Genomic DNA, 26,523 nt, shown 5'->3' with positions numbered 1-26,523 from the left:
CAATTTATTGCCATTTGAGGACCTTATGATGCATAAAGAGAAAAGTTCTTCCATGGTCGACAATTTTTTGATTTGTCATTGAACCAGCGTGTGTGTCGAAACACAGCGTGATGTAATATTAATCTAAGTGCTAATCACATGGCAGCAACACAATGCATTTAGGTATCTAATGTAACGTGATGTAATGTTTCTGTATGTGGGGTAAACGACTCTATGAAGTTCAAACCGAGCATCAAAATGAGGAAGAATGGGGATTGAAGCGACGTGACGTGGTTGTTGGTGCCAGATGGTCTTCTGTGAGTATTTCAAAAAACGGCGAGTGTATATACACCATCAAATGGAAATGGGCTGCTCTACATGTTTTTTTCAGTATGTCTTAATATTTACCCCCATTTAGTATGTGACTAAAAGCTGCATTGCTGACTAAACTAAAATGATTTTAAAGCAATAGTTTAGAATATACATGTGACCTGTCTAAACTCACACAACACTCTAAATTGCACTTCAGTAACCATCAGATTATGTTGGTCAGTTTGTACCCAGCTTGAACACTTCTCATGCCAAGCTGGTTGAACAGGCTACAACTGAATCCAACCAATTACCTTTCAAATGGACACATTTCTCTACATAAATGTGCATGAAGCGAAGTCAAATGATTGGCAGTTACATTTGACATATTATACGGTTTGCTTGACCTCCTAAACTGTTATTTTTCTTAAAGTTGATTTAAAGTGTGTTGCTGCAGTCGATTGCTCATCCTTGGAAGGACTTTATGCACACAGTTTGTGAATGGAGTGCTTCTTTGCCTCACATGGTTCAGATTACAGCGATGCTGGAAGAGAAGCAGAGGGGAGTTCACTCGGGACTCATAATGCATTTTCCACCAGCTCCTCTCCTGCTGGTTGTTCCACATCCAGCGCTTTTAAACCTGCCTCTGAAAATAGGCCACATGTTCTTAAAGCAGGTACTTTTGTCTTTTGCCGGTAAGCAGTTCCAGCAAATTAGAGCAATTTTTTGCTCCTGCTCATTATTCAGTGTTGTATGGCGAGAAAACGATGGAGCGCCTTGTCAAAAGCTATAAAGTTTCTGCGTTTATTTTGCAGAGCTGCAGCTGCACGGTTGGTTCATAACAGTTTGTACTGAACTACGGACATCAGCACATTATGCTCAACGACGTGATCATCAGCAAGTGTAACCAATTTATTTGATTAGTCTCAAAGTAAACGGTTAGGGGTCAATGGTTGGTTTCATCTATGTCTATTGAGACTTGAGATGAGGCGTCACCTTGTTGTGCATCCAATTATTGGTAGATGGAGGTTTCCATTGTAAGTCATTCCCCCTTGAAATCTTCTGTGATGTCCGAAGGTCAACGCAAGGGTAAATATTGTCAGCCAAATACTGTGTTTTCATTGATTGGATGTTTTGTTTTCGAGCACTCGTTTGCATGTACAAGTCAAACAGCCTTGCTCTGAATACTGAAAAAAACAACAATAAATACAATTCAGGTTGACACAACAGCATTTAAAAACTCACATGAAGACTGGGTGAGGTTTTTACTTATAGAGGAAGCTCAGGAACTATGTATCTTCTCCTATGCAATGCACTGCTACTATCCTGTATGTAGTATGTGTAAAGTGTAAACCAAACATTGTGATTTACGTTTTGTTTCTACAACTGTCCCCGTGGCAAAGCTGGTGTGTCTGTATGACGCATGCCCACTGCTTCCTCAATGTTCTATTGATCAAATTCCCCAGAGGAAGTATGCCACTGACTTTATTCATCATTTGTACATGTCAAACAAGATATAACGGGTAATCAGGTGAAGGTGGATACTTTGTAACTTTTAAACATGCTTGCTGTCACTCCCTGTTTCTAATCTTTATTCTAAGCTAATGTTGCTAAGGCTGCTAGTTGTAGCATATTTAATGTGCAGACACCTGCCCATAGTCCCGTAGCATTAATGTTAATATACTTGTTTTTCAAAAGGGTATTTTTCTTTTAAAAATTAGATGGATGCAACACAGCTGAACATGAATATATGGAGGATAATTATGATTTTACTGTATTTAAGACTCAGATTCATGACCCTGCAACTGGGCATAGTTCATCTTCTGGTGAAGAACATTTCATATGATTGAAAGATTCAGATCAGCTTACCTTGATGTGAGATTGCTTTTAGCATAATTTGTATGCAAGGTCAAGAATAACTGCGTAATGACTGTTGTTTGCACTCAGATCGTTTGTTTGTTCTGATTCCTTATTCTTTTATGCATCTGATCTGTTAGCTTGTTGTTCTGTGTTTAAATCCCAGCAGTTTTTTCTCAATGTGCGTGTTACCAATTACAATTATATTTTGGATAAACCACTTAAACTTTTATTTCTGTGCATATTTACCTTCATGAACAAATACTTTTAGGATAAAAAGCGGCGTTCCTGAAGATACATGCGGCGCACCATCAGGAGTAAACGTCCACCTGTGAGTGCCATCCGACATCTCCAGCTCACCCAGAATGCAGCAGCTCATCTGGGCTTTAATTTGATCCAAATTCACAAACAATCCTCCGCTTTCTTCCCTGGTTACCAGTGGCTGCACGCTTCCGTTTCCAGACATTGGTACTTGCGTGCTGCCAACAGATCGGGACAAGTCGAGGTTTTGGTCAAATTCTGATTCTTGTTGTTCTGGGTCCGTACCCTCATGGTTGAATGCACTTATTGTAATTTGCTTTGGGTAAAAGCCAAATGAAGTGTAAACCAGGTCAGTGAAATAAAGATGTTCTGTAATGTGAACATCCAGGTGAAATATGTTAATTGATTTTGTATCACTGCAAAACTGAAATGAAAACAAAAAACAAAGATGACTATAAAAGTCAATAGGGGAACCTATGGTTAATACGTGATAATAGAATAACAAATTATGTTATGTTGATAATGCAATAATCCAATTTGCATTCACATTTTCACTTACTTGTATATTAGCAATCACCATATTAAATAAACATGGAAAAGCTTTTTGACATTTCATTTTCAACGCTGCGATTACTTCGCAGTGGGCAATATTAATGTGTTAATTAAAAAATAAATGGAAAGTCAATACAAACAGAGAAACCTGCATAAGGAAGGACTATTTAATTGTGATTTTTAAGGATTTCAATGAAGATGTACTCCAGCAGTGTGCCAGCAAAACAAACCCAACGCATGTGAACTTACCTCTCTGTCTTTGAAGAGAGAAAACATCCCGTCCCTCCACAGCTAAACTCGCACGGCTGATTTAGATATGCCGTTGGCATGACAACCGGTGAGGGCTGAAATGACTAGTCACACGACACTGACAAGGTTGAGCACAGACAAAGCAAGAAAACATTATCATTACAACAGAAAGCCTTGCACCAAAAAAATAAATAAATAAGGGGAAGGCCTATAACAACATGTTCTGAGCCAATTATCCCTGGGACATCCGGTAGGTGCAACATACGCCTCCGCTGGGACGGCGAAAACTCTCCGCCCAAGCACATAGTGATCCGGTAACGGTCACCGAGCTGCGCACATATGGTACGGTTTCAACTCCTTGAGAGAAAAAAAAAAAAAAGATTAATCGAAATAGGTAAACATCTGCTATTTGAACCAAGGCTAATCTTGGGAGCCATGGTGACCGTTTCTCTTAAATCTCCCCTTGAATGAGATGTTGGTGTTGTTGCATCATGACGGGTCGCAAAGCCGGCCTCAGGACAGTTACAGGCTTGTGAGCTGTGAAGGGCTCCAGTCATTCGCACTTCTGCCCCCTGAGGCTTCAAGCACAACCTTTCAAACACAGACTTAGATCTTTGCTCGATAAAAAGTGTGACATCAAGGGAAATCAATATCTCAGTATGTCAGTATCTGAAAGTACCTTCCACGTGTTTATTGGGTAAATACCCAATATATCATTTTTTAGTATTATTATATTTTGCTGCCACTCAAACGCGGAAGACCATTCTGTATCGACTCGCGATAACTAGACACATTTGAATAAATGTAACTTTTTCACATGCAAGAGATTTGTACTGTTTCATTGGTCAACAGGTGCTCAAATCTTACAGAAAAGAAGGTGTCACATCAGAAGCTGCTATTTCTACATGAACGCACTTCTCCATTTCTGACAAATGTTCTGTTGTGAACTGATTTACTTAGCCTCTTCTCCAACATGACCTCTCCTCTATGCATCACTCACACATACTACTGGTGTATGTGTGAGTGAGGTCATCATCCTATGATCACAAGAGGGATCACTCATTTTCTGAATCCAACTTTAAACTTGACCTTTTGCTTTAAATATGAATCATTCTTTGCAAAATGGTCAAGAGAGGGTAATCAGAGTTGCTGTAAAATGTTCCCCACCTGCTGATGTTTACCTGGTTTCTCCGGAGAGAGCTCTCAGTAACAGCTATGCACAGACATGCTTCAAACCCAGCTCCAGAATTAGATCTGGTCAAAGAGAGCACATGTTGTTGTTATGTCAGCATGTGGGATGAGAGGCGACTCTTTTTCAAAGCGTGGCCCTTGAAGTTTTACCCATGACGCTGGAGGAGAGAAATCGGCAACAGGCAGAAACGTTTTAAGAAGTCTCCCGCCGAGAAACACAGACTAGTGTTGTCAGCTGTTTTCACAAAGAAAAGCAGCGAGCAGCACTGCATCCAACAGTCGCTAAGTCTGGAGAGAAGGTTTTCCACACTGACAGTCTTTAGGCCTCCCTCCAAAGCCACTTGCCCCCCAAATGATCATAACGATCGCGAGCAGCACGACTGCACCTTGTAAAAGACAAAATGACACAATAAGTGCACTGGTAGACAGGGAGGGAGGTTGTCCGGTCGATGGGCTTCCTTTCAGACACCAGATTTGCTTCGTCATTGGCTGGCGGAACGTAGAGAGAAAATTTCAACAAATATAACAAAAGATGGTTCTATAATACATTAGCAAACCTTTTAACGCATTGGTTTGACATTTGGGATGGTGAGCTTATTCCCTTTCTATCGCCAGTAGCTTATTTTAACAGTACACAAGTTTGATGGTCTGATTTGGTTCACCTGTGTGAAGACTCTGGCTGTTTATTTGATGTATTCCACATACCGGGCCACTGGCTTTGGATTCATATTTTCCAGAGACATTTCAATGGCGTATCAATCTTCTTATCCAATTTCCGGCAAGAAAGTGAGTAAGTGTAGACATTTTCAGAATTTAATTCCAATTTAAATAATTTGGCATATTAATATTATAGGGTTAATCTCTATTAATGCTTCTCTGTGATGATAAAAACACATCAAGCTTAAGATGCAAATGTACACTTCAGTGACAGGCTCATTTTCTGAGATTCAATTACTATTCACTTTATGTCCACATTGATTTATAGATATCATTTGAGATCCAGATCCATCATTGAGATTAAATTCTCCTTTCCTGAAATACAGATGATGATAAGAGAGGAGGACACTAACTGCTATTTGGGAACTGGGACGCTGCAGCGCAATAAAATGTCTCAATAAAGCAGAATCAAAATATGAAAGAAGATGGGGGTTTGGACTTTGATTATCACAGAAAGAAAAGGAAAATATTATTAAATGTTGAGCCCAATGAATGAAATGGCTCAGTTAAATCAGTGTTTAAGCTCCAAACTATGATTCTCAACATACCCCTAACAGCTAAATATTTGAATTGGCCTCAATTCAACAGAGATATTCTATTTTCTATGTGTTTTTCCCTGTCAACACCAGGTAACTGATCCCAACACCTGTAAGCAAACTATGACGTGTAAAAGTGGTAGAGTTTGAGGCCTTCACATCTCTCCTGCAATCCGATAGTTGTTATATAACATGCTACAACATGTAATGTGCACATCGTTTCAGCACTATGGACAGCGCCGCAGACACACTCAACAAATTCACACGTTCGTGATGAAATGACAGCTAAGCTAAAATGTGGTCTAAAATCTTGTATGTAAAAGACATTTTGTGGTTATTGCTGGCTTTCATAAGAATACAAGAAGTAGCCTTTTGTAATATATAATACGAACCGTTGCATAAGGATAAGTTAGATAAAACACAAGAAAAAGAAAAATGAGCCTTATGCAGCTTGGGAGGGCGTAAGGTGTTATTTAGGATGGAGTTGATGTTCGGAGAAGCCATGTTGACTGACAAGACGAGCTGAAGGAGGTGAGGGATGACTCTCATCCCCCCCATTGTGCTTTTCACATCTGAATACTGAATCTGTAAACACGCCATGTTGTCAAGATAGAGACTATTTTTCTCATTTTTTCGACTAGAAGAGGAGGACATATTAATTGCCACCTGAGCTGAGGAGGAGTGAAAATCGTGTTTGTCAGGACGATGCTGCCTTTGTTATTTGAAGTCATGTTCCAGTCATTCTTGCATTTTTAAATAGGGTGTGGGATTAAAATTCCTATGGGGAAAAATGAATGCGTTAATTGCAGTTTGTAGAGAAAAACAACAAAAACAACAGATGGTTGTGTTTACTTCTCAAGATGTATTAAAAGGGGTCAACTGCATTCCAACTTTGAACACAGGTTCATTCCGCTGTTGATGGAAAAGCACAAAGGTCAAGTGAGCTTTAAAAAATGTCTGCAAGCGAACAAATGGAATTTAGGAGACTGTCTCATAACAGGTGGCGCTGTAATATAATTACAGATTTGGGGCTTCATTATATACTTCATTATTTGGGATTTTGTGGTTTGTTCCGACTCTTAGCTGTTAAAACTTGTAACATCTACACAAACAAAAAACAGTCATGTTTCCTTCCCTGTCTCTCCCAGAAGTATTTAGATATTTAAACCCCCAGCTTTGCCTCATTTTTCTTCTTACATCCTTTCCTCTCTAACAATTTTCACCTTTTTTTCTCCCGCTCTCACTAGTGAACCTCAGGGGGTGAAAGATGCAGCCGTGACATGCCTCATCGACAACCCGAAAAGCCTCAACCAGCAGGCTCCCTCGACTTCACTTTCATCTTTTTTCGCACTGAAAACATCAGCGGCCCATCTGCGTGACCCTGCGATGTACATCCCTCCGTCCCAGTAAACCAGTCAACACATCCAGTGGTGCATAGATGTTAGGAGGGCCTCGCGGCACCACACTTGCACACTGCTTTCACTTCGCTCGGTCAAATAACATAACAGCCAAGTTCCACACATTCTCTACATGTGCTGTGACCTTTTGGTTGTCAGATTTCTTCTCATCCGTTTTCCCCAGGAGTGATCGCTGTGCTCTGAGCCCACATTTTGACCTTTATGTGACCTGGATCCATTAAGCGGTCTCATCCAAGGTAAACACTGTTTTTCTGTGAGAGCTGGGGATGTTTTTTCAGGTAAAGGCCATAACTGTATGTCGCCTTTACATCGTGATTTAGGTACTGTGGCATTGTCATCGACTGTTAGCGGTTGGTACCGCCCAAATATAGTTTTTATATAATGTTTTCATCATGCGTTTGAGAGCAACAGCTTTGCTTTCATTTTTCACTCCGAGGGGATCAAATCATTGGTCCACCATCAACAGAATGAAACCGCCGTGTGACAGAGCAGGATGAGATCTGAGTGTCACTTAGTCGGGAACAAAGCCGACTGAGTGTCGTATATATGGGGGCTTAATTTGGAGCAAAGTTGTTTATTTAGGAAGGATGGTAATCCAGAAATCTTCAGAGAAAAGGAAACATTTATTATTGCTGACCACTATTGAAGAACAACACAGATGGCAAGTAAGAGGGCACACTTTCAGACTTGAATACTCACTAAAGCTGTAAATCTCGGCTCAGATAGACAATAGAGCTGAAGCAGTTGCACAAAGACATCTCTTTGCACTCCTTTCTTAAGCTTATTTTTTTCTCCTTTACAGCCTCCGGCAAATAGTTGGAAAGTCTCATTTGAAGTGGAGATCTATTTTTTGCAGCATGACATTTTAAATATATCAACGTGGGTTTCTTCTTGTGTATGCATGTGAATCATGCTTTACAATATCCAACAGCGTGACAAAGGAGTCATCATTATAACGCCGTTTTACTGTATGTTTGAGGCCCTTGGGAAAGTGTCAGCGTCAGTTGGCTAAAAAAAGCTTGCCGTTTCCTCCCTAAGTGTCTTATCCTCAGCTATCAAATACCTCGCCAATGACACCAAGCCGTGTCATTAGTGTTGTTGGAAGCTGAGCAGAGGCGGAATTCAGCAGAATCCACCAGATCCCTGCGGTGACAGCTGCAGAGGCAGAGAACAGCTTCACTAACCTTCAACACTTCTGCTGCTTCATTTTAAGGGCTTTCTTGTGCAAGCAGATGGGAGGGAGAGTGACCGTTTGGGCCAAATTGGTCGCTTTATCCTCTTTTGTGCACCAGGCAATTTGATAGGAGAAATAAAGATAATTGATCGGAGCTTCAACAGAAACATTAAAGAGAAGAGACATCACCAGCCAAAAACATTCGTAGGTTAAACGTTAATTCAACCCAAATCCTACGAGTCTCGTATTAAACGAAATCCATGAAAAGTTCAAAACCAAAAATCAAATCACACCCGTCTGTCGTCACAAAACTATCGGAACCAGTTCAGCAAAACCCACAGTTGGGCAACAGGTTGTTTGATTATGACACACATTGGCACTGTAGTTTGTTTAGTCGATGCAACATGAAACTCATTTCTACTGGAGATATGGATCAAACCACAACGGAAATTCTCGTGTTTGGATCTAATCTACTGTGCTCAGCCTATTCGGGGTATCACTGGCCTTTCATCAGTTTGTAGAATCAAGGCTGCAGGTTTAGCAATGTATGTCGATCGGTGGCTCCACCCCCTGTTCTCATATCACAGTCTGTAAGTACACCTACAATCATCAATAAATCAATAAATGTATGGCCAATACGTGCCATCGACAGGTGACGTAGCAACAAAGTCTATTTAGGGGCCGCTATCGGTGTGAAACCAGAAATTAACCTTGATTTGCTATTTTATGTGTAAATATGTTTATATTTCCTCTTGAATGTTATAGAACAGATATTCTTTCCATGGTAACAAACAAGTTTGATGTGGAAGATACTGAAGATTTCTTCAATCTAACTTTGTACGACAGTAAATGGAATAATTCTCAGCTTCCATGGCCCCATTTCTGTCTGCACACATTAATACAGAACTATCTATTCATTCGCTCTCAACACAAATTGCAGTTTTATGGAAATTTTGGACATTTATTTTGAGACACTCTGACAAGGCACAGGTAATCTGAGTCTATTGCTTTGTGTATCTGAGGCACGAGTAATGAAGCACCGCAGGAGTAAATGAATACAATTAGTCATGCAGAGTTCCACAAATTTGTTTGGTATTTTCTTCTACGCTTATTTTCTTGTGCATCAGTGTAAAGATTCCCACGGATCTGCATCAGCCAGAAGGTGGAGGGACTGTGGTTGCAGACGGAGCTCCGTTCATCACCGTTTGTTCATGAAAGGGAATATAAATGCTGCTTCAGAGACGGAGAATGAATGGGTAAAATGATCGTTGAAAGCAGTAAGACATCAATAATGTAATGATATTGAATCCACGCATTGACTCCGGTTTGCTGGGAGAGGTTACTGCAGCTACACCACATGGCGCATTTGTTTTGCTGTGTCAAAAGCTGCCCCCCTCACTGTCTTTCCACCGAATCTAATTTATTTGTCGACGATCCACTCCGCTGCCTCTTCAAGACCGAGGCAGGGACGGATTCTGGAGATCCGGTTCTCGTAAATTGCACCGACAAGAAAACAAAAAGCTGAGTTCGTGACAAATGTACACATTTTTCACAACGCACCCAGAGGGAAAGGTTTTATCCAGAGGAAAACAGGAGCACATCACCTGGGAAACAAACAAAGTTACAACACACACTTATTCCATCTGATGAAATGAGGTGTCCGAAAAATAATTGGTTGGAATGCTATATTCCAACCAATTATTATGTATGAACTGCCAACGTTTGGCTGAATCCAAAAGTGCAGTTGGGCCTCCACTGCGTGTCGTTCATCTGCGTGATGACAGGCCAGCCAAAATGCTTCCGCAGGAGAAGTGCGGTAAACCAATTTACCGAGTCACGTTCAGACGTACATCCGAGATACAGAGCCGTGCGGACGTGACAGAAACTGCAGTCGATGAAATGACCCCTTCAAAAGAAAGTCAGTCCCCTTGGACCCTCGTGTTAAAATGCAAAACTTTACAGCAGGAAATCCACGTCTACCACCTGGTTTCATGGTATCTACAACTAATATCTCCGTTCATGACAACTGTAGGGTGTGAACTTTCAGTCGCATAGCTCTAAAATTATTCATTTGAACAGTGTTCAACTTTTAACTAGTAAATTTTTTGAAGGTTAAAGACAAAATGTTGGTGCTTCTGTGATGGAGCATGAGCTCAGTGCACTAAAGTATCCTCTCACAGCTGAGGTTGATTCATCTCATGTCTCTGGTAATGCTCTGTGAAGTGTGCAGGGAGCAGGTGAATGACTTCATTTCCATTTTTGGCAAAATTACATTATAAGTCTTTCACTGCACTTCCATGAAATGTTAAAAGGAATAGTCTAATTTTATGCACGCGGGGGCCCGAGGTATATGAGGACATTAAGTTCACTTGCGAAACACTGGATCCTTCGTTCATCACGATGCAACTGAGAGAACAAAAATTTCAACAATTCCCTCGGAAAAAACTCAAAAAACCAAAGCTGAACTTAACGTGAAGCAATTGCTTTAATTGGCCAATTAAAATGTTTCTATTATTGTTACAGTTTACCTCGAAATAGGTGTACCTTCCAGAGTTATAAAATCTCATAGTTCAATAAATGTCAGTGCCGTGGTGCGTCTAATTCGGGTGTGGGTACTTCTGAAAAATGCAACTTCTTTTAGACTCCACACCTCCAGTTGGTGACATCTGTTTCGACATTTTCTTTGTAAAATGAGTGAAGTTGTTGAAGTGTGGTAATCGCCACTCCTGCCTGTTTGCAGCGTTTATTTAGTGCCTGTGACTGGAGGCAGTGCACTACGGGAAATAAGTGGCATCGATTGCCAACATTTACACTGAAAAGGTCAGGACATTTTTAATTGAATTTCCCCATTTCTTTCTTTAAAAGGCGCCTCCAGCGGGAATATTGCACTCCCCGCTTTAGCACATCAGCTTTTGCTGTAATCAACATGAAATCACTTTCCCAATACGCTTTCTGCAGTTCCCCCAACTTTGTATGAAGTCAATGATTTTTTTGTGCCCGCTGGCTACAGAGGAGTAAAACCCCAGAAAATCTGAGAATGCAGTTCTTTACTCCATTAACTTTGGTGCGTGGGAGGAGGAAGAGGAAGAGGAGGGACCCCTTCATCCAGGAGTTTGACCTAAGAGCTTTAAAGTTTCAGAGCTTCTCAACGTGACTACTGAAAATGCATTAAATGCATTGGATGGACAATTCAGGTTTTGTTTCCATATCTCTGAATACTGATTTTATTAGACTCCCAAAACCTTTTAATGCTGTATATTTGCTAACATACGCAGTCAGGCAATCAGAGGTTGAAAGAAAAAAAACTTAATTTGTAAGTTATGCCAAAAGTTAATAATCTCCAAAATAAACTTGAGTTCATGCAGCTACGATGCTGCTAAACCAAAGTTTGTACCTCGTTCATCTATTTCTTATGCACTTGTGTTAGAACCTGTCGGATGGATGAGAGCTACACAAATAAAACTGTTTCCATTTAAAAATCTTCTTTTTGAAATGGTTCAAATTCTTTTTTACGGTGTACTTGGCTGTTGAATTATCCAAAGGACGTCATCGCAGGGAGCGATGACGTCCTTTGTACCAACCTTTGTACCAACCACGCTTGTCCTTTGTCTTCCTGTAAATCTTTCAAATGTTTTTGGTGTCGGATCGTTGACACATTAAACATAAAATATGTTTATACCAACCAGACCATTATTGGATTTCTTCCGTTAGCTGCTCGTGGTGTAATATAGGTGGAGTGATTTCCTAGCATTTTTAGATGTACCATTTGCCTCTGAAGGAATCAGCAGTAATGATATCCTGGCCATGTATTTAGTCTCAATCAGAAAAAAACAATACATTAGCGCTTAAGATGCTCCAGCTAAGAGGTCAGTGTGACTTGATTGAGTTGTTTCAGTGTCGCGAGGAGTCCTCAGAAAGCCAATGCAGCTCCTCCCGCCTCGAGGCTCACCTTAGTGTCACGCTCCTTTAAAAAAGGACCCGCGGGCAGAGAGCAAACGTTAACATTTCAAAGACTGCCTCTCCTGGCTCCTGTTGCAAATGATGGCAGCGGAACGTGACACAAACAACCACCTCTCTGATTGCTACTTCTGATGGATCTTCAGCTTTATCGCCGCCACCCCCCCACCCCCCAAAATAGGAGGTTATTTGTTGCCACATGGCATCACGCCTCAATAGAGCTTATGGAGGAGGAGATTCTGCTCTAATAGATTTGTGGCTCCATGCCTCCCTGACTCCAGCAGATGAAATATTTCTGTGATTACGTTTCTAATTTCAGCAGGGTAATCAGGTCGGAGCTGTCTGACTTCATTATCCAGGACAAAGCTCCGCATGCAAATCAATCAGATGATTCGCGATTCTGAGATTAGTGCGGTGGAAATAATCACCGGCGCTTAGCGTCTGCGACACCGTCGGCTGAACTTTTAAGATGCAAATGCGACTAAATAGTTCGATAGAGAATCCGTCTCAGGGTCGCCCACCGAAGGCTTTTCCGGTCTGACGAGCTTGAACCGAACGGCGTCCGAGGGTTCAACTGGGACAGTACCGAGGGTCTTCCTAAACGTCTCCGGCAAGGACAACTGTGGATTCCACCGCGCTGACAGGGGGGAGACAAACATCAGCCATCAGGCGCTCCACGAGCGGCCTTTAACGGGGAGGCATGATGCACAGGTCCTGCGAGAAGCTCTCCCTTTAGACCCTCAAGGCCAGAGAGAGAGAGAGGCATGCACATGCACAACTCTGCAATGAGATTCAAATGACCTCGGTAAGAGATGAGACAGAAGGGTTGATGCCATAGGTTCAAAACAGGAAAGAAGTAAAGAACAGAAGGCCTTGCAGCTCAGATCAGAGAGAGACAGTGAGAACCACATTATTCAAAATGCAGCTGATAATGCGATGATAATGGCCTGCAAGTCATCTGTGTTGATTCAATTTAGCCGTGCAGATCAGCAGCTTCCAGACTTCAAACACCTGAGCCAAGAAAGGGGGAGCCTCGTAATCTTCGCTGCACCACCTGGGCTCTTGCAAACGTCCATGTTTTCATTCCCTGACACTTTGCCTCCTGCACACGACGGCACCCGGTGAAAACGAAGGCGAAAGAATGCAGAAACCCCCCGCAAAGACGGTCCCCTTTTGTCAAAATATTCATTTAAGACAGTTAAAATGGTTCAAGTTAACAGGAATTAACAAGACAAAAACGGGTACTCTGCACCCCGCTGCATCAGAGCGGAAATGCCTAAGCGGCAGCAAACCTCACGACAGAAAGGTCATTGAGGCTTTTTTGGAGAATCAGTCATCTTTGAAGTGCAGCCAGAGGGCCGGAGAGCCGTGGGAGCACAGCTCATCCGTCTCATGCCTACAGGAGAGCGCAGACAGGAGCTCCCAACACGCCCTCGTGTGTTTCACTCCACTGACTTACGCTCACGCTGTAATTTCTCATCTAACTTGCCCGCACTGCAGGACTAAGTACCGCGTCCCCCCATCTAAAAGAAGTCATTTCACGGTAAGCGGGCACAGAAACACTGATTTTGAGCAAAGTTTCACAACACATTGGTTCCTGAAATGCACAAATGCAAAAATGCACTTTTTTTTTTCTGTCAGACAAAAAAATAAATATCCGTCAATATTGAATAATTCCTGTAGCATCATCTATTTAAGAAGAGAAATAGTCCCTCGCAAAAAAAAAAATCCACGATAAAGTAAATGAATCGGATGGGGACATTATTCCCTCTGATTACACAAAGAATTTTAGTAAACCAATCGGCTCTGCCGAGTAAATCCTTTCTGCAAACACTAGAGTGGAGATGGGCGACAGTCCTAGCAACAGGCAACCATGTGGGCAACAGGCTGAGAAAAACAAACTCAATTGTTCCCTGGCAACAAGCTTTTCCTCTGGTGTTCAAATACGGGGAGCGACGACGACCACGATCCAAAACCTACTGGGAAATCATCTTCACTCCCAGGGGTCAGAGGTCAACTACAAGACGGACAATCGGCGCTCCGTGTGCGATGTTAAAGGGAGAAGCCGCTCATCGTACCATCGGGGCACAACACACGCGCCACTAATTCAGCTCTGCACTCGCCAAAAGAGCGGACACTTTCCCTTTTTTGCTGTCTTTAGTAACCTTTGCACACTGCAGCTCCAGTAACTGTGTGCACGTGCCGTACCCCGTCGCTCTAGACCGCTCCGCAGCATTCAGTCAATAGTCTCGTTAAGGGTGGGGCACCCTCCTCATGCGTCAGGAAGAATGGAGAGGGACCAGCTGAACCAAATTGTTTTCTACTTAGTCAGGTAAATCAGCATATTAGAACACTGAAATAACACAATGAATAAAGTCAAATTCAATTCTGGTTATCAAACTGCATTCAAAAATGAAATCAAATACAATAAAAAGAAGACCCTTGTGCATGTGTCCCCCATCTGTAGCGTGGTTTCACGGTATTTAATCCTTTGATTGTTGGTTTGTTGGGTTTGATGTAATCATCAAACCCCCCCGTGTGGTCTTTAAAACAACAACAAGTCCACACAGATGGGTTTTCTTTGGGAAAACTCTAATGAAACACAGAGCGGTTTCAATTTCATTTAGTATTATGGGCTCAACACACACATGCTTCTTTGAGTTTTATCTTAATGAGATCTCTGATGCTGTAAACTATTATTTGAAGGATCGCTTTCTGATACAAATGAATTCAAACAGCAAACTGAGTGTTAATGTTTACTCTTCCTTCAATACAAATAAGGGACTAGTTGGCCAAGTATGCACACGGCCCTCTTTGTCAGGTGTCATGTTGCATACCTAACAAAGTCCCCTGTAGCTAAATAGGATACAAATGAATAAATAAATAAAGTATCATGTTTTTCATTTTAATAAGAACACCAGCAATTAAAGCTACAAACAAGTCTACAAGGTAAATTAATGAAGTCATTCAAAGGTTTCCAAAGTCCTTGCATGTACAGGCTGATAAAACAAATTTGCTGAGGGTAAGAATGCCTTCAAATGTCTGTTCTCTGTAGGGGGGGGGTCAGGGGTCAACGTGGCTGGTGATGTGGATGCACACTGTGAGAGCTGTGTTCTAGGGGGCGGCCCGGTTGGGTCTCTTTGGAGGAGGAGGGGGCATTAGCTCAGAGTCTGGGTCTGGCGGGTGTTTCCGGTTCTGTGCTTGGACTCCTTGAGCACAGCGGTCCACGTACTCCAAGAGGATGTCCTTGGTGACGGGCTCCTGGATGCTTTTGCACACGGCTGGGGAGAGAGAGAGAGGTGACAAACAAAGCAGGACGTCAGAACGACACCACAGAGGCATAGTTGAGAAACAGCTAAATTGACCTCATTTCATTTACCCTCCTTCTGCAGAGGGCCGAGGGACCTACATTTAGATCCTCATCCACACAAACCTTCCTGGATGCTCACACGTAGTAGATCCACAAGGCCTGACTTAGTGTAGCCTCCTCTGACCTGTGGAAGAGTACTTTCATCTCTAACTTGGTGAAGACTCGGCTGAGAGGGTTTTATTTTGTTATTGAGCGTAAAAAAAGTGTGATGATTCTGGTTTCCTTGCCAACGTGTGGTGACAATATATGCAACTTCCTGCTGTCAGGCTGCTTCCAGCAGACCACAAAACAACTAAAACACTGAAATCCTGTGCAGTATAAACACACTGTGCACTGGCAGTGGATTCATGTTTTATGTTTCTTAATGCTTATTTAAAATACTTTTGATCTTGTTTGCCCTGTGAATTTCTCCTCTGCAGGACTTATCTCATCTCATCTTATGCCACGATTCCAACAAATGATGAGAGATGTAGAGGATTGTTTACTTGTTCTGGTCTTCTTATCAGCTTGAGGAGCAATTCAATACTATCTGTCTGGATTTGAGATAAAAGGTGCCTTTTTCCAGCCGGGGCTCCAAACTGCCTGTCGGAGGATCTAAAGCTCGATAATTCAGGCCAATCTTTTCCATCGATTCAATTCGTTCTTTAACTGTTTTTTCTCTCGCTTGTTTCTATTCCGTTGGATTTGTATGTGCCAACTAGTGCGCTACACATTACTTTGGCAAACTACCATTCTTGCATACTTCCTCAGGCTCTCTCGTTGCTTTTGCGCCATCTGAATTTTCTCATTTTCCTACGAAGGTTCAGATTTCAAATTTACCTGTGAAAGCATATGATTGAAAAGAATGATGTCGTCTCCGTGGCTGGCTTACATAACCGGGCCAGCTGTGTGCATGCGAGTGCACCCCTCCAGCTAGCTCGTGACCCCCCGCCACTCTCTGCACTTTGTTCATCTGACGGTTACTGTTAGCACACCCGAGATGATGATGTTACTGTAGCTCTGCCTTTTTATGACCCCTATTATTTTATCTTCAATTGCGTTTGCCTCAAAGGGTTTCATGCTGGTCCAATATTCCCTTTAATCTCCACCAGGTCCTGTGAGAAACATCATGCTCCTCAGCTGCAGAGAGCTCAACTATCTTTACCAATGGGGTTAGTAATTACAATAACCCTTTAAGAAATTAAAACAGAATTGCGAAATTATGCTGTATGACTGAAGCGTGTAAGTTTTCATGTTAGCAGCACTGATACATGTTCCATTAACCAACGAAAGGAAAAGAGCATTGTCTGTGGGCTTCTGAAATAATGCTCCATGTTCATTAACAATTAACACACTACTCCTCCAACAGCTTTGAAACGCTGCAAGTTCAAAAAGTGTGTCCCTTTTGACAGTCTCGCGGCAAAAGGACAACGTCTCACCCATTGCCGTCTCGTAGGAGTTCGGGAAGCTCTTGTCCACCCGTTTTTTTCTGTCAGACAAAAAAATAAATATCCCTCAATATTGAATATTTCCTGTAGCATCATCTATTTAAGAAGAGATATAGTCCCTCGCAAAAAAAAAATCCACGATAAAGTAAATGAATCGGATTGGGACATTATTCCCTCTGATTACACAAAGAATTTTAGTAAACCAATCGGCTCTGCCGAGTAAATCCTTTCTGCAAACACTAGAGTGGAGATGGGCGACAGTCCTAGCAACAGGCAACCATGTGGGCAACAGGCTGAGAAAAACAAACTCAATTGTTCCCTGGCAACAAGCTTTTCCTCTGGTGTTCAAATACAGGAGCGACGACGACCACGATCCAAAACCTACTGGGAAATCATCTTCACTCCCAGGGGTCAGAGGTCAACTACAAGACGGACAATCGGCGCTCCGTGTGCGATGTTAAAGGGAGAAGCCGCTCATCGTACCATCGGGGCACAACACACGCGCCACGTGCTCTGCACTCGCCAAAAGAGCGGACACTTTCCCTTTTTTCCCCAAGCGCTGTCTTTAGTAACCTTTGCACACTGCAGCTCCAGTAACTGTGTGCACGTGCCGTACCCCGTCGCTCTAGACCGCTCCGCAGCATTCAGTCAATAGTCTCGTTAAGGGTGGGGCACCCTCCTCATGCGTCAGGAAGAATGGAGACGGACCAGCTGAACCAAATTGTTTTCTACTTAGTCAGGTAAATCAGCATATTAGAACACTGAAATAACACAATGAATAAAGTCAAATTCAATTCTGGTTATCAAACTGCAATCAAAAATGAAATCAAATACAATAAAAAGAAGACCCTTGTGCATGTGTCCCCCATCTGTAGCGTGGTTTCACGGTATTTAATACTTTGATTGTTGGTTTGTTGGGTTTGATGTAATCATCAAACCCCCCCGTGTGGTCTTTAAAACAACAACAAGTCCACACAGATGGGTTTTCTTTGGGAAAACTCTAATGAAACACAGAGCGGTTTCAATTTCATTTAGTATTATGGGCTCAACACACACATGCTGCTTTGAGTTTTATCTTAATGAGATCTCTGATGCTGTAAACTATTATTTGAAGGATCGCTTTCTGATTCAAATGAATTCAAACAGCAAACTGAGTGTTAATGTTTACTCTTCCTTCAATACAAATAAGGGACTAGTTGGCCAAGTATGCACACGGCCCTCTTGGTCAGGTGTCATGTTGCATACCTAACAAAGTCCCCTGTAGCTAAATAGGATACAAATGAATAAATAAATAAAGTATCATGTTTTTCATTTTAATAAGAACACCAGCAATTAAAGCTACAAACAAGTCTACAAGGTAAATTAATGAAGTCATTCAAAGGTTTCCAAAGTCCTTGCATGTACAGGCTGATAAAACAAATTTGCTGAGGGTAAGAATGCCTTCAAATGTCTGTTCTCTGTAGGGGGGGGGGGGTCAGGGGTCAACGTGGCTGGTGATGTGGATGCACACTGTGAGAGCTGTGTTCTAGGGGGCGGCCCGGTTGGGTCTCTTTGGAGGAGGAGGGGGCATTAGCTCAGAGTCTGGGTCTGGCGGGTGTTTCCGGTTCTGTGCTTGGACTCCTTGAGCACAGCGGTCCACGTACTCCAAGAGGATGTCCTTGGTGACGGGCTCCTGGATGCTTTTGCACACGGCTGGGGAGAGAGAGAGAGGTGACAAACAAAGCAGGACGTCAGAACGACACCACAGAGGCATAGTTGAGAAACAGCTAAATTGACCTCATTTCATTTACCCTCCTTCTGCAGAGGGCCGAGGGACCTACATTTAGATCCTCATCCACACAAACCTTCCTGGATGCTCACACGTAGTAGATCCACAAGGCCTGACTTAGTGTAGCCTCCTCTGACCTGTGGAAGAGTACTTTCATCTCTAACTTGGTGAAGACTCGGCTGAGAGGGTTTTATTTTGTTATTGAGCGTAAAAAAAGTGTGATGATTCTGGTTTCCTTGCCAACGTGTGGTGACAATATATGCAACTTCCTGCTGTCAGGCTGCTTCCAGCAGACCACAAAACAACTAAAACACTGAAATCCTGTGCAGTATAAACACACTGTGCACTGGCAGTGGATTCATGTTTTATGTTTCTTAATGCTTATTTAAAATACTTTTGATCTTGTTTGCCCTGTGAATTTCTCCTCTGCAGGACTTATCTCATCTCATCTTATGCCACGATTCCAACAAATGATGAGAGATGTAGAGGATTGTTTACTTGTTCTGGTCTTCTTATCAGCTTGAGGAGCAATTCAATACTATCTGTCTGGATTTGAGATAAAAGGTGCCTTTTTCCAGCCGGGGCTCCAAACTGCCTGTCGGAGGATCTAAAGCTCGATAATTCAGGCCAATCTTTTCCATCGATTCAATTCGTTCTTTAACTGTTTTTTCTCTCGCTTGTTTCTATTCCGTTGGATTTGTATGTGCCAACTAGTGCGCTACACATTACTTTGGCAAACTACCATTCTTGCATACTTCCTCAGGCTCTCTCGTTGCTTTTGCGCCATCTGAATTTTCTCATTTTCCTACGAAGGTTCAGATTTCAAATTTACCTGTGAAAGCATATGATTGAAAAGAATGATGTCGTCTCCGTGGCTGGCTTACATAACCGGGCCAGCTGTGTGCATGCGAGTGCACCCCTCCAGCTAGCTCGTGACCCCCCGCCACTCTCTGCACTTTGTTCATCTGACGGTTACTGTTAGCACACCCGAGATGATGATGTTACTGTAGCTCTGCCTTTTTATGACCCCTATTATTTTATCTTCAATTGCGTTTGCCTCAAAGGGTTTCATGCTGGTCCAATATTCCCTTTAATCTCCACCAGGTCCTGTGAGAAACATCATGCTCCTCAGCTGCAGAGAGCTCAACTATCTTTACCAATGGGGTTAGTAATTACAATAACCCTTAAAGAAATTAAAACAGAATTGCGAAATTATGCTGTATGACTGAAGCGTGTAAGTTTTCATGTTAGCAGCACTGATACATGTTCCATTAACCAACGAAAGGAAAAGAGCATTGTCTGTGGGCTTCTGAAATAATGCTCCATGTTCATTAACAATTAACACACTACTCCTCCAACAGCTTTGAAACGCTGCAAGTTCAAAAAGTGTGTCCCTTTTGACAGTCTCGCGGCAAAAGGACAACGTCTCACCCATTGCCGTCTCGTAGGAGTTCGGGAAGCTCTTGTCCACCCGTTGCCTCATGAACACCCAGGTGTTGTTGGCGAAGGTGCACTCGATGATCTTGTTGTCGTACTGTTTCAGCTCCTTGGTGGCCTGTGAAGACAGAGATGGTTTGCACAAAATAACAAAAAACCCTCTAATGTATTGGACACTTTTAGAGACATGCTGCCGACTTAATGAATGCCAACAGCTCGCAATGGCTGGCACAAGTCACTGCTTGTTTTTTTTTCCCCAAACACAATATGAAAATGCCTTAAATAATTATCTTCACTTTTTTGCGGTTCCTACTTACCAGTAAATACTTTCAGTAGCAATTTAGACACAAGCCTGTGGCATTAAAAATAGAAAATTCAGCCCATGATGTTGGTGAATTACGTTGATTCAGGCAGCAGTAACAGCACAAACGTTTGCTAGTTTCGCCTCTCCTAATAGCGACGGGGCAATAATTGGCAATGAGCAAAATTCCACCCCGGAGGCTGCAGATGGAAGTGAGCAGTCGCCGCCGTGAACCCCATTACCCTCTGAAGGATCAGCAGGGATGTGAAGTGGTGAGTAAACTGGGCAGAATTAGGACCACAGCTAATTCCTTCCGTAAACAATTCATCTCTATCATAGACTTACTTGGTTCCTGTATTAGTGAATACACATACGTTAGAAAATAGGGACATTTCCAAGTATGGCCTGTTTTGCTTGACCAACATCTCAAAACCCGAAGATTCACAGTGAGTGTTTTTTGTACACTAAATGGTTATTTTGAAGAGTTCCTCCATGAACATGTCCCTCAGTGTTTCTTTATCCCTTTGATGCAGAACTCCACCACAGCTATAAGCCAACAACGGCGGCAAAACAACGCTGAAACATTTACTGTGCTGAAATGTTCTGGGGAGTCACGAGAGGCTGTCAGCCTCCGGGGGTCCAGTGTGACCTTCAGGGGCAGCCAACCAGCATCACTGCCAGGACGGCACCAGCGTTTGGCAAGACGCTAAAAATTCAAAGTGCGAGCTTGTGAGATCCCGGAGTGGGAGGCATCTGGGCCCACAGTAGGGGCGGGGGGGGGGGGGGCTAAATAATCACACAGGAAACAAAGAAAACGTGTGAGGGGACAAAGACAGAGATGCTGGAAAACAACCTTGAATCACGACGCATGAGAATGCCTAATTAGTCGTGGTCCCGATTTCAATATTCAAATTCATCTCCACGATATTTTCTCTGATCTCAGTTACGAAGACAAACAGCACATTAACACGACTAACTCTAGATCAAACATTTATGTATTTGGAGGAACAGCAGACGATCCAAAAGGAGCGACAGACTCACAAATCCCTCCTCAAAGCTCGACGCAGCGGGCTGCCAGAGAACTGTGAAGGACTGCGCCGGGCGCTCCGCTACCGACCGCGATCCCTTCCTGCTGCTGACGGGTGACATCTTGGCTGCCATTTCTCCATCGCCACTTGGCGTTTAATCCGTCCAAATCTGCCTCATTATGGCGGCGCACACGTGTGGCACCAGATAGCGTGGGGACCTTGGCAGCCGGAGCCGCTGGCTGCCAGTGTTGCACTACTGAGGAGCAGAAGGGATCCGTCCTTCTGATTTACAAACTACAAACAAAAGTAAACACCACGGTAAGCAGTGGCGTGTGAGGAAAGGCCCGTTTAACGTCTACATTTGGTGTCCCTCACCTGTGAGCAACGGCTCGTTCTCATCATTATGCCTGAGGAATCTAACATTTATAAGCGGAGAGTTGAGAGGATGATTGGGCACTTGGTACGGAGCAGTGATTAGTTTAGCTTAGCATAAAGACCAGAAGATGGCGGAAACAGCTTGGCTGGCAGTAAGGGAAAAAAATTAAAAATCTGTCTCTGAGGCTCATTCATTTATTTTTTTATTTTTACATTTTTGTAAAAATTTAAACTAACACCATTTGTGGTACTCAGGCACGACACGCACATGTTAAGGCAAATATTATTTCCGCCAAGCCTGACAGGTTATTTAAATACCTTTATTATTATCATCAATATTACTTTACCCCGGAGGAGAGTGCTTATGCTGAGCTAAGCTACGCTGCTGGGTCCAAGAGGGAAAAGCAAACGAGTGTACATCCTGAAGCGCAGAGCTATCTCCTCACAGCACATGCTCGTGTCCGGGAATCAACATATTCATTAGGAGAGGAGGTTCCGTCCCATCGGCTATCAGTGCGAAGTCAGGGGCCAAGACTTTTAAATCACTGGGAAACACAACACAGATACGGCGTTCAATTTGTATCATAAGGTAAAGCAAAAACTTTTACCAGTCAGACCGAAACAAACAAACACAAACACACACCCTGCAGTCAGCCTGCTCTACTGCTACGTCGTGCTACAGTTTATTGCGTGAATCTTCTAGACTGACTGATGAGCAAAGATTAAAGGTTTGTTATTTCCTTCCATAGCTGCATTGTTTTTCCCTCACATTGCTCCCCGACTGGCCGTGCTCTAGTTTGTTTCCCAGACTTAATCAGAGCCGCAGGTCTGCATCAGGGCAGCACTCGGGTCCATTCCAATAACAAGATATAATATATGTGTTGTGGTAGGAAATAAGATGCAAAAGGAGGCACATGGACAAACAGCCCTCATTATACTCGCAGACAGAATACATTATGAATCTTCCGTCCTTCGATATCTGCTCCTGCTAAAATACACACACCTCAAGTGAGTGAAGTTCAAAGCTGTAAAAATTGCCCTCACTTGTTCTATCTGCGAGAATGTAATGGGTCTCCAGGAGAATGATTGTTTAAGATTGACCGTCACATCGGATCGGAGGACACAAACAAACTAATATCACTAACTGAGGCCAACGGGGAGAAGGCAGGAGCATATTGTCAGGTTTGGGAGGCAAAAAGACAAATTCAACAAGCAATTGTGTTTTTACCTCCCAAATTTTGAATGTATTAGTTTGTTCTGTTTTCCATGCAAAACGCTTTCAATTACTTTGACGCTATTCATGGTTCTAAATCCTACATTTCGTGCCACTCCAGCCCACTGGGGGCTACAAAAAACCTACAAAATTACACATATCGGAAGCACGCTTCCAACCCAAACTAAATTGGGTTCGATTGGACGTGTTACTGTTAATTAAACACACAAATACTTGTTCTCACTCGCGCCCGATGCATATAAAGTCCTGCAAATGAGAGAAATCATTGATGGAAGAAGCGCTGCAGCACTCAGCAGGTGAAGTGCACGCGGCCAAACGCTCACAGCTGCATCAACGCGGCTCCTCTTTGACAAAAGGGCGGCTCTTTCTTTGAGAGACCGTCTCTGGTGACTAGATCTGTTACGATTCAAGTTATTCATGATTAATGAGCTGCACTTTCAGCCTGCCGCATACAGTTCTACACAGGGAGCAGACCACATGAAGTGGTGAAACTTTACCTTAATGGGGAATCAATTGCCATTGGGATTGGGAACGTGTATCAAATAAAAATAGAAATAACATCATAGCATCTAATTGACACATTGATATCATTGACATGCCCACGAGCAAGGCACAGAATGTGAAAACTACTCTAAAGTTGGTGCACCGCATGTCACAAACAAAAAACCCACAAATCACTGTGTCCTGTTCTGGCAAGTCATTTCCATTTTTCACCATATTCACGGGGACAAATCACATTTCACAACAAAACTGGCGACATCAGAGTCAACGGAAGACGACCACAGGGCTGCAGCTCCGTCTGCAGGAAAGCTAAGAAGAAAATAGATCTTTACATTGTTTACCTTGAGGCTGAGACACAGGAATCTGGTGCATAAGGTACCAGAGGGTTAGGCACAGACTGTGTCTCACAAAATCCCTACATAGGACCCAAAGGAATGTCACGATATCTAGCGAAGCTGACTCTGTGCGGCAGAGCAGATCCCAGACCAGGAGTGTTTTCACTATCAATAATCTGCTCTGATCATTTCAATGTTTAACCGAAAACTAAATGAGTCGATAAAATGTTAGTATTACCAGAAATCAGAATTACTAGAGGTCCCCATAGAATTAGTTGTGTACGGAAAGAGCTTAAAAATGATGACATTTAGGTATTAAACTGGTACCATTCCTCATGTCACATAGCAACACAAAGAAATAAGCCACATTTATTCTTGGCAGTGTGAACTCCGCAACATACTATCAATAAAAAAAAGAAATTAAAAAAATGGTGAGCCATTCTAGAGGAAAGCTGGAGGAGCACAGGGGGCTTTGGGTTGTTGGCACAATAATTCATATATTTTCTCACCTTCATCTTTGCAAAGGGCCTGTCATAGCTTCCGACGTAGAGCAAGCCGACGGTTTCTGGCAGCAGCCTGAAGAGACAAAAAGATCACGGTTAACACCCTCAACACAAGAGGATCTGAGAAGTCGACAATGGTGCAAAAAGAAAAAAAGAAATCACTACACGGCTTCCATTTTTCAGCTAGTAACAGAACGGCAGAGATGTGAGATTACACGTCTGAGAGCCCTTCTGTCTCTCGGCACGGCACCGCGTTCCTAAAGCTACAGAGAAAACGCTGAAAATAAACCTGTGGAAGTGTTTTTATAGATTGAACACAAAGTCATCTGACTGCATCTCCCGGCACAGTGAATGTGGACCACACTGTGCACATCTACGGTGCTCATCCCTGTGCATCCCTCAGAACGCCCAACGGATGCCTTAATCACACACTGCTGCTGCTTAACCTCCAGACCCCCCCCCCCCATGTGCACATTGTTATTTCCAGACACTATGTCTTCCGTAAAGAACTATGTCTACCATGTTTTGAACAGCAATAAGAGGTGAGGGGGGGGGCAATAGAGCTGAACCGACAGATAGACAACAGTGCGGTAGTGACGCAGTCTGATGGACCGTATTCAGAGAATTCGATTGGCACTGCAATCCGAGACCATCTTCTTATCCACCCCCCCCCCCCCCACGTAATGATAGCCAGCATCAGCAGGAAGGAAGCAGCAGTAAACATTGGCAGAGCCAAACGCAGTGTGATGGACACGATCGCACGCCGTGACCTCGCGTGACCCCTCGTTCGCTCTATTAGTGCCTCCGACAAACGCGCCGCGTTCCTAAAGATGCAGCATTGATCGCGGCGCGGTTTTCTAAAATGAGACTTCAGCGTGGTTTACCCGGAGCCAGGATGAGGAACACGAGTACACGGACTCTTGAGGTGTCATTTAGCAGATGTTGCTACGTTGCCACGTTGCTCTTCCCCCTCAAAAGCCGGATGTCCGAGGTCCTGAGAGTCCTGCTATCTTTAATTATACTGGAACATCGTTTTCGGACCACAGAGGCGTTTTCGTTTAACAATCAAGACGCTGTTGTCACGGTAGTCTTTAAACAGCCGAAGTATTAAATGAAACTATTCATAAAGCATGAAAGCAACAATTCAATAGGCAATAGCTATAAAAACCCCACTATGAGTCAGAGTGTGAAGGAAATGGCAAAGGTGCTGATGGCCAAGTGAAAAGTAACAACAAAAACGGTTTTGTTCTCTTAGTCTAAAGAGGAGGCTGGTGTTTTTTCCTATGTTATTGTCAGGGTCATCCAATTGCCAAGAAAGGCTCCATGTTTCCTCCACAGAATACTTCATGTTGGTATGAGCTGTTTTCGCTCTCACGTCGTATCTGAATCACACTGTAGGTGAACTTGGAAAATTGTCGATAATGCATCTAAATAACTGACGTTGTGATGCAACGCATCGCCTCTAAGATGGTTTGAATCTTGTCACACAAAACCACAAATGACCACACCGTGGCGGTCCTCCAGGTGAAATGTGGCAAAGGAGATTAATGGTGATGGTACTGCAGTCAAGAATAATGGCACTCATCATATGTCGTTAGCTTCACTTTGGCGCTTTGATGTAATTAGTCAGAGGTGAAAGGACTTGAACGGGCTCCTTTGTACAAAACGTAGATCGGGAGGCGGTAATGACACTTGAGTCCAGAGTAGACAGGCCAGTAACATTAGACCCGCACTCGGGCCTCTGGAGAGCCAATCCCAGCCAATCAAAAAGGTAGCATTCTCCTTCTCTGGGTCCTTCAAAAACCATAAAGAATGATGATGTAACCCGTATCCCCTTTCAAATGGTCTTTAAGTCAAGCTATTCGCACAATACTAAAGATGGTTCAGCGCCACACTTGGGAGGGCACATGACAGGCTTTCTGGGATTGCTTCACCTTTTCCATTTCTTAATGTTCCATCTCTCCACTCCTCCTGCCGCACGGCAATCACCGGCACAGAAGGTAACACAACTTAAAGGGCTGAGCACGCCTTTGTGTTTGAAAAT

The 26,523-nt window shown here is 43.1% G+C and overlaps 1 protein-coding gene and 1 long non-coding RNA gene across 3 annotated transcripts in view; both read right to left on the bottom strand.

The window, feature by feature from the left end:
* Nucleotides 1–15,084: 15,084 nt before the first annotated feature.
* LOC134107817 (uncharacterized) lies at nucleotides 15,085–17,033 on the bottom strand. Its single transcript, XR_009942807.1, has 2 exons — nucleotides 16,989–17,033; nucleotides 15,085–15,481 (listed from the first exon to the last, which is right to left on the bottom strand). It is a non-coding gene; the product is annotated as an uncharacterized LOC134107817 (long non-coding RNA).
* Nucleotides 17,034–17,888: 855 nt separating this feature from the next.
* Nucleotides 17,889–26,523, bottom strand: part of rngtt (RNA guanylyltransferase and 5'-phosphatase) — a 54,197-nt gene continuing 45,562 nt past the window's right edge. The window contains exons 13-15 of one of the 2 annotated variants that reach the window (XM_037449099.2): nucleotides 24,486–24,552; nucleotides 20,197–20,320; nucleotides 17,889–18,689 (exon numbers count right to left, since the gene is read on the bottom strand). In XM_037449099.2, coding sequence (XP_037304996.1) covers nucleotides 18,523–18,689; nucleotides 20,197–20,320; nucleotides 24,486–24,552 — 358 coding nt within the window. In that variant the 3' untranslated portion in view covers nucleotides 17,889–18,522. The remainder of the gene's footprint in view (nucleotides 18,690–20,196; nucleotides 20,321–24,485; nucleotides 24,553–26,523) is intronic. The other variant, XM_037449098.2, reaches the window with a different exon arrangement.

This window comes from Pungitius pungitius, chromosome 20, assembly GCF_949316345.1.
Source record: "Pungitius pungitius chromosome 20, fPunPun2.1, whole genome shotgun sequence".
NCBI classification, from domain to species: domain Eukaryota; kingdom Metazoa; phylum Chordata; class Actinopteri; order Perciformes; family Gasterosteidae; genus Pungitius; species Pungitius pungitius.
Note: the sequence above shows the minus strand (reverse complement) of the source record. Positions and strands in the feature narration are given on the sequence as shown.